General features: G+C 46.6%; 1 protein-coding gene across 3 annotated transcripts in view; it reads left to right on the top strand.

Moving 5' to 3' along the window:
• Positions 1-14,947, top strand: part of LOC138527863 (cysteine-rich venom protein pseudechetoxin-like) — a 369,308-nt gene that overhangs the window by 332,383 nt on the left and 21,978 nt on the right. For 2 of the 3 annotated variants that reach the window (XM_069639209.1, XM_069639192.1), the window contains 2 exons: positions 4,938-5,030; positions 10,357-10,458. In XM_069639209.1, the coding sequence (XP_069495310.1) occupies positions 4,938-5,030; positions 10,357-10,458 (195 nt within the window). The remainder of the gene's footprint in view (positions 1-4,937; positions 5,031-10,356; positions 10,459-14,947) is intronic. The other variant, XM_069639201.1, reaches the window with a different exon arrangement.

The raw sequence follows: 14,947 nt of genomic DNA on the forward strand, positions 1-14,947 counted from the left end.
CTGTGCTATCATACAAGCCTTTAGTAGCCGAGAACAAGCAAGGAAATATGGAAGAACAGTAAGTGGGCAGAACAGCCACAATCACACCTGAACTGTGACCGCTGGATGCCAGCTGGCAGCTGCACTTTCTTGGCATTGGAAGTGTGCCTTCTGCCTGTGGACAAACCACACTGCTCCTCAGCTTCACAAGTTTATCTGTGGTCTGACCCAGCAATTCTCACATCGCCCAGCAACAGAGCAGACTTCCTGAAGAGATTCTCCATTGCCACTAGAGTCGTTGCTCCACCATCAGAGACCAAGAAGCACCACTGTTGACTGTTGCCCTTGGGAAGTCTGGGAAAGCCACCAGCAAGAAGCTAAAAGCATTTGAAAATCCCCCGTACTTAGATCCCTTTGGAAAAGCATCCATACAATACTGAACCAAGGCTACAGCTTTAACAACGGGCCTATACCCAACATTGTGCATACCGCAGCACCAGGATCAGCATCGCCCTCAGCCAGTCAGAACCTGGTCTATCTCTCCCATTGATTCTAATGAGAGAATGAAAACTGCTTGAGTAGAGTAGATAGGAGTCCCTGTGGTGCTAATGGGGAATACCAGGTCCAACCTTTTACTCAAAATGCAGGTTTGACCTTGCAAATTGACTGTGATCCTAACGGGAAGATGAACTCTTAAAAGGCTCTTAACATAGGCTGTCGGGCATTGTTCTCCCCCCACTCCCTCCCCCAGTCTTGAGCTGCTGTTGGCCCTGCGTTTATCTGCACCTGACTCCCATTACAAATTTCGCCCAGGCATATTTTATTTGTGGCAAAACAAGGACGCAGTTTATTAATAAAGCTCAGTATCTCACTGAACAGACATACTCATTATGAGATTAGCGGTAACCGCTGGTGCGTTTGGCTCCAACCGCGTAACACTGATTCCGCCTCCTGACATCCCGGTGCCACCGGGATATCACAAGTGGCGGCGCAACGGTAAATCCCCATTCCCATGGAGTCCCATAGGACACTGTTGTTAACGGTGCCGGTGCTTCAATGAGAGAAATGCCGGTAGGGGCCTGATTTCCCAGCATGCCAGGCCTGCCGGGGGATCCGTGCCCCTACCTGCATTCTCGGAGTATGGCAATCTGGAAATTGTGCCGGTGCGTTGCTACCTGCACCCATATTTCCGGACCGCCATACTCGTGATGAGGCCCTAGAATCGCTGATCGTACTCCCCCACAAGTGAGGCTGGCAAAAGAAGACGTAAGATGCCGCTGAAACGCTATACAGTGTTAGAAGCCATGAGAGCTGTGATTGGAGCATACACCAAAGAAAGGGTGGATGCCAGCATAGATCATGAGCAAGTTCCGCAACTATCGCCTATGGCAGCAGAGCCCTCATCAGTGTGTTTACTCAATCTTGGCAGCATTCACACACACATTGTTGCAAACATGTATGGACCTGGTTGCAAATGGAAGTCTGTATCTTTTTGTAGTTCCTTTGACCACTGACCTGTGCTCTTTCAGTGGTTCTGGTGGCAGTTGTCAGCCCACTCAGTGGTGGACTGAGTGACCTCTCATCTAAGACGCCGGGTCACCAAGTGTCGCAGAGCCTGAGCCTCAAAGCAAGGATCAGCTAGCTCTGTTTCTCGCTGCCAACTCACTGCCCGCTTCCTTTGCTGTTGTCTAGCGACTATTTGCCACAATTCTCACTATGTATGCTACTACGGGGCAGCAGCATTCTGAACCTGATGTCCTCCGCAGACATCTGCACGGCACACAGCGTCCCCCTTCAGCCTGTTAATAATGTCAAAATGGTGTCCAGTGCCCACTCTCTGATACTGCTCCCGGGTTAAAGCAGAAGCGGACAGTACCTTCTCTCAGACCCAGTCTCAGGTTAGCAACATGGATAGGGTGACCAGACGTCCCAGTTTTCCCGGGACAGTCCCCGGAAATCGCCCTCCGTCCCGGGGTCCCGGGAGTTTTTTTATTTTATAAAACCTGTACTGGGTTTGCAAAGGTGGACGGCTACGGCCCTGGTTTTTGCCGGGACACGATTTTGAAATCCCAAAATAGGGCCCGGCACGACTCTTTCTGCGCGAATGAGGGTGTGAAAAGAGTACATGAATGCTTTTCACACCCCCATTCCCTCCCCCGTCCCTCTCCGGACGCTCTCCTCCAATTAGAGGAGTGTGCCTGGGTGCACACCCTCTGCCCGCCCCCCGCAACAGGCCAGCGGCACAGAAGTAGGAACACAGTTGTATTTGTGTTTATGTTGTGTATGGCCTGTCCGTTTTTTTGTGCTAGTGAGTGAGGTGTTCAGATTGATTCACAGTAATGCAGATTCTAAACATGTCCCAGGGCTCGAGGCATGCCCATCATTGATGATCCTGGTACCCGCCCCCCACCCCAACTCCCTGTGGGTGGAGACCGAGCCCCCCCACACACAATTAGAGACTTGTCTGAATAGTGTGGCTCACAGTTCTCTGAGGAAAGCCGCAAGAGGGAGATTACCTGCGGGGTGGCCCAGGTACACCCCCTGACACGAGTTTGGGACCAGGACACTGGGGGTTGTGAGTGAACAGACTGACTGAAAGGTGACTGAGTAAAAGGGGATGGACCATCAGCCCAGACCACCGAACCTGGAGTGGAAGCCCATAGTGCATGTTCTCAGTGGACGATGGTCCATACGATCCCTAATCACCCCCTCAAGATACTTTCAAACAGCGAGAGGGGTCCACAAGCCCCCAAAATTCCCTAATGTCTTGTGCAAATAGGATGTGGGTTCTACTACCCTAAAATAACTCCTCGAAATCCCAAACATGAATCAAAGGTGCTCTATAAGTGGTGGCGCTTCGTGTTTTCTGTGTCCCACAAGTGCCATTAGAATGTGTGTTCCACATGTATGATGTAGTTCACTTTATAGTGCCTTGTACACCTTGAAGTCTGTCTCAAAGCGCTGTTGGGGAAGCAGAGAGATTGCAGAAGGACATAAGAGAGGGAGAATTCGGGTGGAGCGGTGGGAGACATTTATGAGGAATCAGGGGGTGAAAGTGAATGGCACCAGGCCCTGGCAATGGGTTAAAGGTCAGAGGCCACAGAGTGAGAGGTACCTGGACAGAGAGGTTGTAGACGAGCATAGTGCACCCAAAACATCAACAGTGGCTGCTCCGGGTCTCTTTCCCTAATCAATACATTAAAAGGCGGACCCCAGAGCTAATGTGAGGGGGGCGGGGTGCTCAGGTATATATTTAATAAGCACTGTGCACAAAGAGATGACTGTTTAGCTGGATGGCTGCACACCTTATAAAAATTACTTGTGTTATTAGTGACTTGCAAGCACTGTAGTAACAGATGTTATTGTTACCCCATTTAATAGTGCCCAGTTCATCGACCTCAGAAGAATGATGGGCTAGGTGGATCGAACCCAGGAAGTGTGGGCTGGCACCATGTGAGAGGCGAACATTTAACTAGTGAGCCATTCTTAAGTAAAACACAAGAGAGCACAGCTACCTCCTGACAGCTGGATGAAGGCGTTGAATGGAGAGCAAGCTTCCCAACAGGGGTGTCTTGGGTGGCACCAGTTGCCTTGTCGGGGGTTCCTGATGCAGGTGCTGTGTCCTCTACGCGTTGAGTCGTTGAGTTGGAGGAGCACTCTAATGCCCTGCATCAGATCATGGATGATGACGTTACAAAACGTCTCCATCTGACAATGTCTCTTTGTGCCCAGGTATAGATACCCCACCCCTGGACAGCCTTAACCAGTGCAGTGCTGGGTTTGTCTGGGCACAAATAGACATTGGGCCTCATTACGGGTCTGGCGGTAAACCTACCGGTGCTACCGGCGGGTTGCCAACGGTCCCGTACAAAATCACAAGTCCGGCAGCCGGGAAGTCAGGCGCCGGTACTTTTGTTAATCCCCATTCCTGTGGAGACCCATAGGACTCTATGGGAGTGGGGACACGAAAGCACCGGCACTGTTGTTAACGGTGCCGGTGCTTCCTTGAAGGCTTTGCTTACCATGACCGCTGTGCCCGGCAGGGTCAGACCTGTCGGGCACAGTGGCTCCAGCAGGCAAGCCCGTAGTTTGCTGGTCTGGAAACAAGGGTGCCAGTGAGCTTACTGGCACCCTTATCTCTGGCCCGGCAAACTTGGCATGAGGCCCATTGTTGGGTAGAAGATTCTACCACCAACACAGTGCTCATTACAACTTTGCGAGTGCGAAAATAACGTGCCAGTATAACCATATACCGGCATGTTTCTGCACCAGCAAAAATACGAGTTTACTGGAAGGGCTGCTGGAATAACCTCCAGCTAAGAGCTTGAAACACTTGTGTATAGGCGCGTTCCAAATGCCATATCATATCATATCTTATCAATTCTGACACCCTACCAGCAAAAATAGCTGGTATTACTTCCACCGGTATTACCGGTGACAGTAATACCAGCAAATCCCCCCCATCGAATCCAATAGGACTCCAAGGAATGGGGATTGAACACCCTTACTGCCACTTGTACTCCTGCGGTAATTCTGCCAGACCAAGTACCAGTACAGTAATTCTGTTTGCCGATATCCCGGCTGGTACTACCATCAGAATACTGTCATACTTGTAACAAGGCCCTTAGTTTTAGAAGCACCCTACTCTCAACTGCTGCTCAGAATCTCCAGCATAGTCTTCGGCTCCCTCATCCCCTGCCCAGAGCAAGAGAATCCTCAAGGGGGGATCAAGCAGCAAATCACTTAATTTGGAGCTGTGAAACATATTCACTGTGTCTCGACAGTACTTGACTGGCAATACCGCTTCAGGTTGCCGGCGCCTGTTAGTGCATGATGACTCTTGCGTCCCATAACAATTACCAGTTTGTATAATTGCAAGAAAATTGAAGTGTAAGTGAGACTGAACTCAACTAAATTTAGCACTGTAACAGCTGCCCATGTTTCTGATTTTTTTCCAGACTGTCCATTGAAATGTAAGAACTGTGGGACACTGAACCCCAGGAGCTGCACGTGCACCTGTTCTCAAGGGTGGGACTATGCCGACTGTTCAGGTAGAGCCCAGTCAGTGGTCAGCAAACACCATGCAATGCACAGCACATACGATGCATTCATCTTTCAAAGGATCCTGTTCTGAGTATTGTGGCAGGATCTGTGCTCGATGTAATTGGTGATCGAAAATCAAAGATTGATATTGCTCTGATGAAATTTAAAAAAAAAGCTGTGTCCAGTGATGAGGTCGCCTGGGAAATGGCCACCAGGGGGTGACATTTCCCAAAAAATGCACCCTCAGTAAAATCAAGCACTTTCCCCAAATGATCTAGGATTGGAGTTTATAATATAAAATTAAACCACTCCTGGAATATTTGGGGAAAGTATTTTAGGGGTTAGGAAAAAAAAAGTCGGCTACCTGGCGACATTTTCCCTGCGATATAAGCATATGGAACCTAAAAAAACAACATTACGCCATTTAAAAAAAGATTTATCTATACTAAATCGTTGTCAGTAGTATGTCAGTAGGTCTAGTAACCATATTGGTCCTGGAACAATAGGTTGACAATTTGAAGTACCAAATGTTGCATCTGACAGCTGTAAATAAAACGCCCCTTGCTGCACTGCACACCCCCAATGCCCTCTGTTCTTTAGAAACTCGTACCCGACAATCTCCATTTTAAGTGAAAGAGTACTGTTGAGCAATGGTGAGAGAATTAAATTTACCCAAAAGCAAATCAGGTGTTCTTCTGTTCCAAATGTTTATTTGTTGGTGAATTTTCTGTATTTCCCAGTCCCCTGAAATGTTATTCTGTTTAAAAAGACACAGACAACAACTGCTGTGGTGACTTTGCTTTGGTCCTGCTAAGTATTGGGAAGACCTAGAGCAAGAACGTACGATCCATGTGTCTAGGGTAACGGTGAGAATAAGTGCATCACATTACTCCTTACCCCTCATAATTCACTTGGTCACCCAGAAACCTACAACTCACATGCAGCACACATGTACAACACACTACAGCAACATCTTATAAATACCCACCCCACATCTTACACATAACCTACAGGTAGAACCCTGAACCTCGTGCTCATCAATGCTCATTCTGCAGTCCTGCAGTCAGCAGATAGCCCAATTTTGTGCTGGAGGATAGCTCAAGGGCAAAGTGCTCGCCTTGGAAGCAAGATGACATGGAGCAACACGGGTTTGATCCCTGGGTTCCGCGCTTAGAAACCTCTGGGTATTAAGCGTGTTATAAATAACCTATCATATCATATCAGACACAATCACCACGCATGACCTGGACCATCATCTTATTGCAAGAACCTCAATAACCTCTACCTCCACACAAATACTGGATGTCCTCCCCTCCATTGTCTAAAACATACAACAGAAAAATGGTTCCCACAAGTCTTGGGGAGGACTGGGCATGAACCACACATCATCCTGGCCATGCACCAAGCCATCGGCTGCCATTATAACCACATCCAAGTTCCTTTGCTGCCTCCTTACCCTTTCACCCACAGAAACTGCCAACCCTCACCTCATGTGCAGTCCACCAAACTCAACAAACAGGGTCACCAATGATTTAACCGACCGACCACTGTGTGCCTCATCCACACAAACATCTTCAATAAGGGCAACACTACAAAGAAGGAAGCTCTGCTTGACCTACTAGACATGCTGTACCACACGCAACACCTGAGAAAACAATGCAGCTGCAGCCGCCAATGCCTCTGCTGGTTGTGTAGCTGAGTACACTTGAGCAAAATGATCGCACATTGTTGGATTTTCAGGTCAGTCCTCACTTATTGAGAAGTACTACAGGCTCTCATTGTGTCACCACTCTGCACGCATCGAAGTAGGATATGGATAGACAGATGAACATCAGAGAGCCTTACAGTGCATTTTTGTTGGTAATTGCTCAAAATGAGGGCAGAACATCATGAACTAAAAACATGTTTCAATACATAGGGCCTCATTACACAGATGGCGGTAAGGATTTACCGGTACCGGTAAAATACCGGTACCGGTAAATCCTTTCCGCCTTACTACGAGGTCCCTTTGCGGGTTGGGGGATTTAACGCCTGCTTCTTGCAGGCGTTAAAAATCAACCCGCAAAGGGACCCAGGGAGCTAATTACGGTACTGCAATTTGCGGTACCGTAATTAGCGCCTTCCCCATTCCCATTGAGCCCTATGGGGCAAAAATGGGAATGGGGAAGGGCAATGGTGGAAGCGGGAATTACCACCCCGCCAACCTTGGAATGGGGCGGTAATTCCCCTTTCCGCCAAGGCGGTGCTGGTATTTTACCAGCATGAACCATGGCGCTAATAGCGCCATGGTTCTCTGCCATCCGTGTAATGAGGCCCATAGTCTGATAGGTTAAGGCAACAACAATTCAGTGGGGATGTGTTTTGCACCGGTGGTGCTTGCTCAGGATCAGGCAAGCAGTAAGTGATATCGGTATCGCCTGTGATAAGAGATAGTGTTTTGCACCTGTGCTGCTTACGCTGGACTGTAGTTATAGTAGTATGTGATATCAGTGTACTCTTTGTTAAGAGGTACAAAGAATCACAAGATACTAGTGCAATAGGCTGTTCCTGATGTACTGGGAAGGGTTGTCCAACTCCAGGCCTCGAGGGCCAGAATCCTGATGGGTTTTCAGGATATCCCTCATTAATATTTATGAGAAAAAAGGTGCAATCATTTAGAATCATTGTATCTCAAGAATACTAATGAAGGATATCCTGAGAAACCATTAGGATTCTGGCCCTCGAGGCCTGGAGTTGCACAAACCTGAACTAGGCCAACCCCATCTCCAAATTCATCTATACACTGACTGCGCTGAATTCTAGCTTGAGGTATTTATTTATTTTGACACTTATATAGCACACAAAACCCTGAGGTATCTAGGCGCTTTTAACTTAAGAATACGATTACAGTAAGTGCTTCAGGTTACATAAGCGGAAGAGTAGAGTGTGAATTACATCGTGGAACATGCAAAAAGTAATACAGCATACGCCAAGTGCAGGAGAAGTACATGGTGGCGACATCCATTGGGTCTGACCCATGTTGCCGGGCAGCAGCACACAGATGCAAAGTCAATCAATGGGCAAATACATGGTGCCTACCCCATGTTGCAGGGCGGCAGCAGCACACAGATGCAAAAGTCAAATCAGTGGCCAAATACATGGTGCCTACCCCATGATGCAGGGTGGGAACAACACACAGTTTCAAAAGTCCGGCAATAGGCACATACATGGCGTCTACCCCATGATACAGGGCGGGAACAACACACAGTTACAAAAGTCCGGCAATAGGCAAATACATGGCGTCTACCCCATGTTGCAGGGCGGCAGCAGCACACAGATGCAAAGTCAATCAATGGACAAATACATGGTTCCTACCCCATGTTGCAGGGCGGCAGCAGCACACAAATTAGTTGATTGTGCTCAACTAAGGTATCCTTAGTTGAGCACCAACACTGACTCCAAACCTGTCTCCCAATGGTCCCAACATGGATGCTCAGTGCATACCTCAAATTCAGCCCATCAAAAACTGATTTTCTGCTCATCTGCAAACACAGAGCACCAGAATATCTAGAACTGCCTGCCCACCTTGAGCTTTGACATTTCCATACCACGGTCTGCATAGAGTGACTTGCCCCTCGATAATTAACTAACTTTACAAACACATAAGGCAAGAACTCAGACAGAACTGTATCACTATCACCCCTGTGCACAATCATGCCCTACCTAACCAAAACTAGCCGAAAGTCAACAGAACACTCTCAGATCGTGTCCCATGTGAAGAGAGGGAATTATCCTCGATTAGCTTAGCCCCCTCAACCATGGTACATAAGAGGAGAGTCCTCCACGCCACAGCATGTCTCATCAAGGGGCTATGCAAGAGTCATTTCAGAATCCCAGCCTTGATCAAATTACACTGGCTAACCGCTCCAGGCACCCTTCACCCACAATAATAAATCGATGTAAGAGGCTGTTTAAATATATATATATATATATATATGTATATATATATATATATATATATATATATTCATTCACTGGCCAAAAAAGAGGCAATTCGCTATTCTTTCATTTCCATCTATCAGAAAATCCTCTGCAATTGTCATTGTGGCGAACTATCGAATTTATCAGATTTCCAATCCAATTGGCTAGTGCCACATGAAGGAAAATCTATTGGCCGGCCTCACTGCTTAGCCCCGGACGTGAAAGTGAAGTTTATTCTTACTCAAGAATGGCTGATATGCCCATTACTGAAGCCTCGTAAGGTGAATGTCCTCTCTGTCGTACAATGGCGTGGAAACCCCTCTGCATTAGTCAACTCAAGAGTTGGATTCTGCAACCATTGATAGTTGGGGCTTCCTGAACATTTACTCTCCCGTGTAGAAAGCAGGGAGACATGCTCAAGTTCAGCCAATTGGGCTCTGTCTCCACTGACTTTCAGTGTACAGCTGTGACCACTTTCAATTGCTTTTAGCTCACAAGTCCTTTTAGTGAGCTGGATAGCCCCATCTCAATTCACATGTTCACAATTTTGTCTGCAAGTTTACACTCGCCTTCGGAAAGCTTCTATAGGTCCTTCGCCAGCATGAGGCTTATTACAGAAATTGTGGATTGGTGCAATTGCAATTAGCACAAGGGCAAGCATTTCCCTGGTGCACAAACCGTATTCTTTCAGGCATGTTTGCAGCACAGCAAAGTACTAGGACTGAGGCAATCATTGAAACAGTGGAAAATAGCATTGAAATCATATTTTATTTGTAGTAGGGCCATTCCCTTCACTAGTGATGATTGCACTTCAGCTAGTGCACATTTTCCATCATACAGCCCCAGAAAGACATGAAGATGTCATCTCCAATCAGGACTCTTATTCAACAATTGTCATTCCGGAAAACGTTTAAGACCTGGGAGGCACAACTGCCATTGTTAATTCGCATTCCTTAGTTTGTGATCTGTTTATTATTCCTTGTATAAACAGAGAGACTGACTTGAGACACAGAATGTATACTTCTAAATTGTGTTTTTAGGTCACCTCTGGTCCATACAACATGTCCCCTTCCCTCCCACCACACGGGGTCTCTTCTATAATTAGACAGAGTTTTAAGACTCATAAACATTTTTCGTCCGGGTCTACTCTCACCTATTGCTCTTCATGTACCAAAACGTAGAATTCGAATATAACCAAACTTCTCAGCCGATTCGGAAATGGAAAGTCTTTGTTATGTCTTTTCACACAGTTGCATATCCTAATAAAGGCTGGCCATTTTTAGAACAAGCGTAGGCCACATTTTAAAACCAGGAAGCATGAATGAACCACCAAATTGTTGAAAGCTAATAGACTGTTCACCCTGTCTGTTACAGAGGCCTGCGAGAACTCGAACCACACATTCTGTACTGGAATGCACCATGCAAACTGCCCACTTATACAGCCGGAGTGGTGCCGGGCGAAGTGTGGGCACTGCAGTAAGTATATCTGTAGGCTCTTTCTCAGTGACATTACTGCCCGGTGGTGTTTGCAAAATTGATGTAGGCGGGCAGAGGCGTAGAACCTGGAGGCAATGAGTTGACCTATCCCCTAGCCATCTAATATCCTGAGTGCGTGCTATGCTGAGGGATCCTCCCCCACACACACTCCTTGAGTACCAGGATGCACGGCACCAGAACTCATAGGGGTCTCACATGATATCTTAGACACTCATAGAGAAATGGAGTAGTTACTGGCTCCTACAGCCTTGGAAATGCAAGGCTATCCGCCGTCTGCCCTGCCAGTTGGCAGCCACGTATCTGTGAGAGGGCACAAGAGGGCCACAGGAGCGAGTATCTTTGGAAGTACAGATTGTAGATTGACCTGCATACCATTTACATTTAAATTGCTTATTTTTTATTTTTTAGAATTTTATTTTTACTCAAACACAAATTACAAATCAATAATCTCAACGACAATGAGGGATCAGTAAATAATTTAGATTGATATTGTAGGGATTAGCATATAGAAAAAAAACAGTGTTCCTCATTTTGAGTCCGGCGGTAGCCGTGCCGGTAAAAATGGAACGGCTGTCGCCAGAGTAATTTTTTTGCTGGCGCCCAGCAATGGGGACTTACGGGGGCCTTATAGCCCTGGCGGTCCAAGTAATTCCTTATTCCCGGGCGCTGGAATATATTACTCCCCATTCCCATTCCAGTCCCATTGGACTCAATGGGAATGAGGAGGAAGGATGCACCGGCACCATTCATGAATGGTGCCAGTGGTATCCGTCAAGGTCTGCGGGCAGGTGACGAAGTCCTGGCGGGAGGGAGGGCACCCTCCCACAGAACTCCTAGTTTGCTGGTCAGGAAACAACAGTACCGGCAAGTTTACCGGTACCGTTGTTTCCGGTCCGCTAATCTCGTAATGACCACCATTGTCTAGATATGTACGAAAGAGAAATGCGATCTAGTAAAAGGGAGAGAAAGGAGTCATATGTTTTTTTTAATGTTCTTTGGTGAATACTTTTTGGAACGAAGTTTGGATTTTCCTTCAAAACATTTCTAAAATGTACATTCCTTTAAGGCTAACTAATATCTTGCTGGGAAGTTTAGCATTTAATGCGGGGAAAATGAAAACATCTTTTAATATTTTTGACCTATTTAAACTCCTGGCAATTCTCAATTACATGTAATTGGAAAGATGTTACTGAAACTTCTATTAAAGCTTGGCAGAATATTATCTGTGATGTTCATGGAATGGAGAAAGGTATTGCCAACTCACCTTCTCTTTCTTTCAAACATGACAAGAAATGGCAACACTTTGTTAATTATTTAAATGATACGAATGTTTAAATATTGTTTACATTAATAGCAGTGACTCTAGTGCTGCTGCTTCACTTCATGATTCATTTGATGTACTTTAAATGGCTGTTATAATACTTGGCGATAATTGCCCTCCAATCAACCACCTGCTGGTCGCTTTCTGAATTGATGAGATGGGATTAATTCACCCCCTGTACTGGGCTGGGAAGTGTCTTTATGCTGCTTTGCGGTAAAACCTACTAGCAGGAAAGATACAAATGTGTTTTAAATCCTTGTTGCAGATTGCGCAATATGTGAACAAACGGCAACTCAGTTGGAGGGTCACTATGTTTGCAAAAATATCATCAGAAGGTGCTCTAACTATGAGCATGTTTGTGGTAGCCTTGAGGCTGCGGCAGTCAGGCCCGCCCCATCTTGGGCTGGTAAGGGGTGGCTTTGGTCTGTAGCAGAGTCCTCATAGGTTCTTATGCTCCAACTCCCTTGAATCTGTGTGACTCCCACACGTTTCATTAGGCATGATAGGCTATTTATAAAGCGCTTGTGTGGTCTTGCTTCCAAGGCGAGCACATTGCCCCTGAGCTATCCTCCCGAGACATGGACGCTGACACTGAAATAAATAAAAGAGGAACATTGCTCCACTGGTATGAGCTCCAAATCTGTTGATACCTTGTCATTTAACATCTCTACCACAGGTGCCAGTGACAGAATAGCTTCTCTTTGTTTCTCATGTGAAAAGCTTCACTCGCTGAGTGCCTGTGCTGATGGCTACGGGCTGAAAAACATGTGGACTCCCACAAAAGTAGCACCTATTTCAGTCAGAAAATATCAGGCGGCTTTTCTACCCTAAAATGGTCTTCAAGAAAATAAAATTCCCGCCGCCAGATCATGCAGGCATTTATAACAAACACTGGCAAAGCCAACAGTTTTGGCTTTTGTGTAGGCTTTGAATTGCCATTTGCCAGCCAATGCCATAGCATTACTACCTGATAATAAGGCGGCAACAGCTGGAAAATGGTGTGATTATATGGGAATATGCTTGCAGCGCCTGGCACATGCCTATCTAATACCCATATACAAGCCAAAAGCATCGGCTTTCCCAGTTTTTAACAGGGCTCAGTCCAAGGAACAGATATAAATCAAGGGGCTGAAGGCACACTTGGTTAATGCTCTTTTATTCCACTACAATTAAGCCATTAACTCTCAGCAGACTGCTTAGCAATTACACTGGAAGGCCAAGGTTTGATGTTTCTGCTTGATAGTGCTAGCTCAATGAGATCCCAGGCGGATGTGTTTTTGGTGAGGAGGAGCCGGTAGCGGGTGGAGATAGCCCTTGGCATGCCCAAGGGACGTCAGTAGGTAGGTAAATAACCAAACAGTACCCACAAGCTGCGGGGCCCCCGCACTTGGCATCACCATCCTAGCTGTATTCCAATGCAATCATTTTTGGCTTATAGGTGGTGCTTAAGAGCCACCTAATAGCCACACATAAAAAACATGAAACGACAGAAACAGTTTGATTAACCATACTTATAAAAAACATGCTACAGAATAATTCCTTAATACACGTGCCATTAAGTGGCCCTGAAGTTGTAAGAGAAAATGTAGCAATTCATTATGAGTTCGGCAGAATTAGTGAAAACAGTTATTTGGAATACTGTCTATTTTACTGACAATAGTCATAATGAGTATTGAGATATGCCGTATGTCAAAAATACAGCATGCGGCAAATACATCAGAACTACAGGTTAAACCACCTCATAAACATGAGGGGTATTTCCCCATAATTTCCCCTGCTCTCAGAAGGAGAAGGATTGGTTTTGTTTTGCAGATACCAGCAGAACCTTGACATCAGACCAGTTTTGGGAAGACGACAGCATAATTATAATTTTTCTTTTATAACACGCTTAATAGCACAGGATTTAAACCTCTGCTGCACTGCGTTCTCTTGCTTTCGCGTTGCACCTGAGCTATCCCCCCTCACAAGTCACTTACTCTTTGGTTTGGCTTCTTCTTTTGGGCTGTTACCAGGTTCAAAAAAATAAAACGAAAAACTCGGTGATTGAACGGCAATCTCCCCTATCAATCACAGCGTTGTATTGTTTTGAAGTTTTGGGCGCCAGCAAATCACTGTGGGCTGCCACATTCAATTTTCGCTGACTTCTTGCCTGGTTTTCCCCTCAGGTGTAGATTCAAGCCTTGAATCACAGAGAAAATTCACAAACGTGTCATATATGGTTCCGGCAACTGTAGCCATTGCCCTCACAGTTAGGCAGTATAGCCACGACCATTTATTACGATATCCGTACCCGATTCACTCCCTTGCAGGAAACTACGGGCTCTGCATAGGGACACAACACGAACCTCATATAATTAACAAAAGCTGCAACCAACTGATGGAGGCTACGCAGCCAGCTGTCTGAGAAGACATGCGCCGGGACCCAGGAATCACGCCCTTGATGCGGCCTTTGACGAGGACCCAGTGGCGGCTGCTTATTTAGGGCGTAGGGGCACCGCCCTCCCAGCCCCCAGGGAGCACAGAGAAAAAGTGTTGGCTATGTTTATTCCTTTTTGTTACACGCGATGTGGCTGCAATGTTAAGTACATATATAAATAATGAAATCATCTTGCCGTGTCAGAGCTGGGCCTGACACATACAGAGGGGCGCGTCCCATTTTACGCATTTATTTCCTATAGTAAAGTGCATGGAGCTCAAAGGCTCCACGCACTTAACGTAACCCATTATCATAAACAAGGCTGGCGGGGCGCTAGAGCTGTGGCCCCGCCAGCATTAATGTGTGCGCAAGCAGCGCAGTGTAGGATCCTCATCTGCATTACACCATAGCAACAGAATATTCGGGATTTTCATTGGCTGTTTGCAAGCCAATGATAATCGTGTTGTGATGACTGTAGGTGGGGTGATGGGCGCACGTGCGCCACCGTCTCAGTATGTTTCAAACTTGCAGAGCCCTCAGCCAGGGAGTGGTCGGCCAAGCTTCTATAGCCCCCAGAACAAGATAGCATGCAGCAGCAGAGTAGAGCCACGTGCGCAGTGCAGCCTTGCTTTCACTTGTGGACCCTCACCCATCTGAGGATTCTGAATCTGAACGGTAAGTGCTGCCCCTCTAGCCTGTACCACGTGGCTGAACCATTACTAGCCCAGCCG

The sequence above is a fragment of the Ambystoma mexicanum genome, chromosome 1q (assembly GCF_040938575.1).
Source record: "Ambystoma mexicanum isolate Mex_15411 chromosome 1q, UKY_AmexF1_1, whole genome shotgun sequence".
NCBI classification, from domain to species: domain Eukaryota; kingdom Metazoa; phylum Chordata; class Amphibia; order Caudata; family Ambystomatidae; genus Ambystoma; species Ambystoma mexicanum.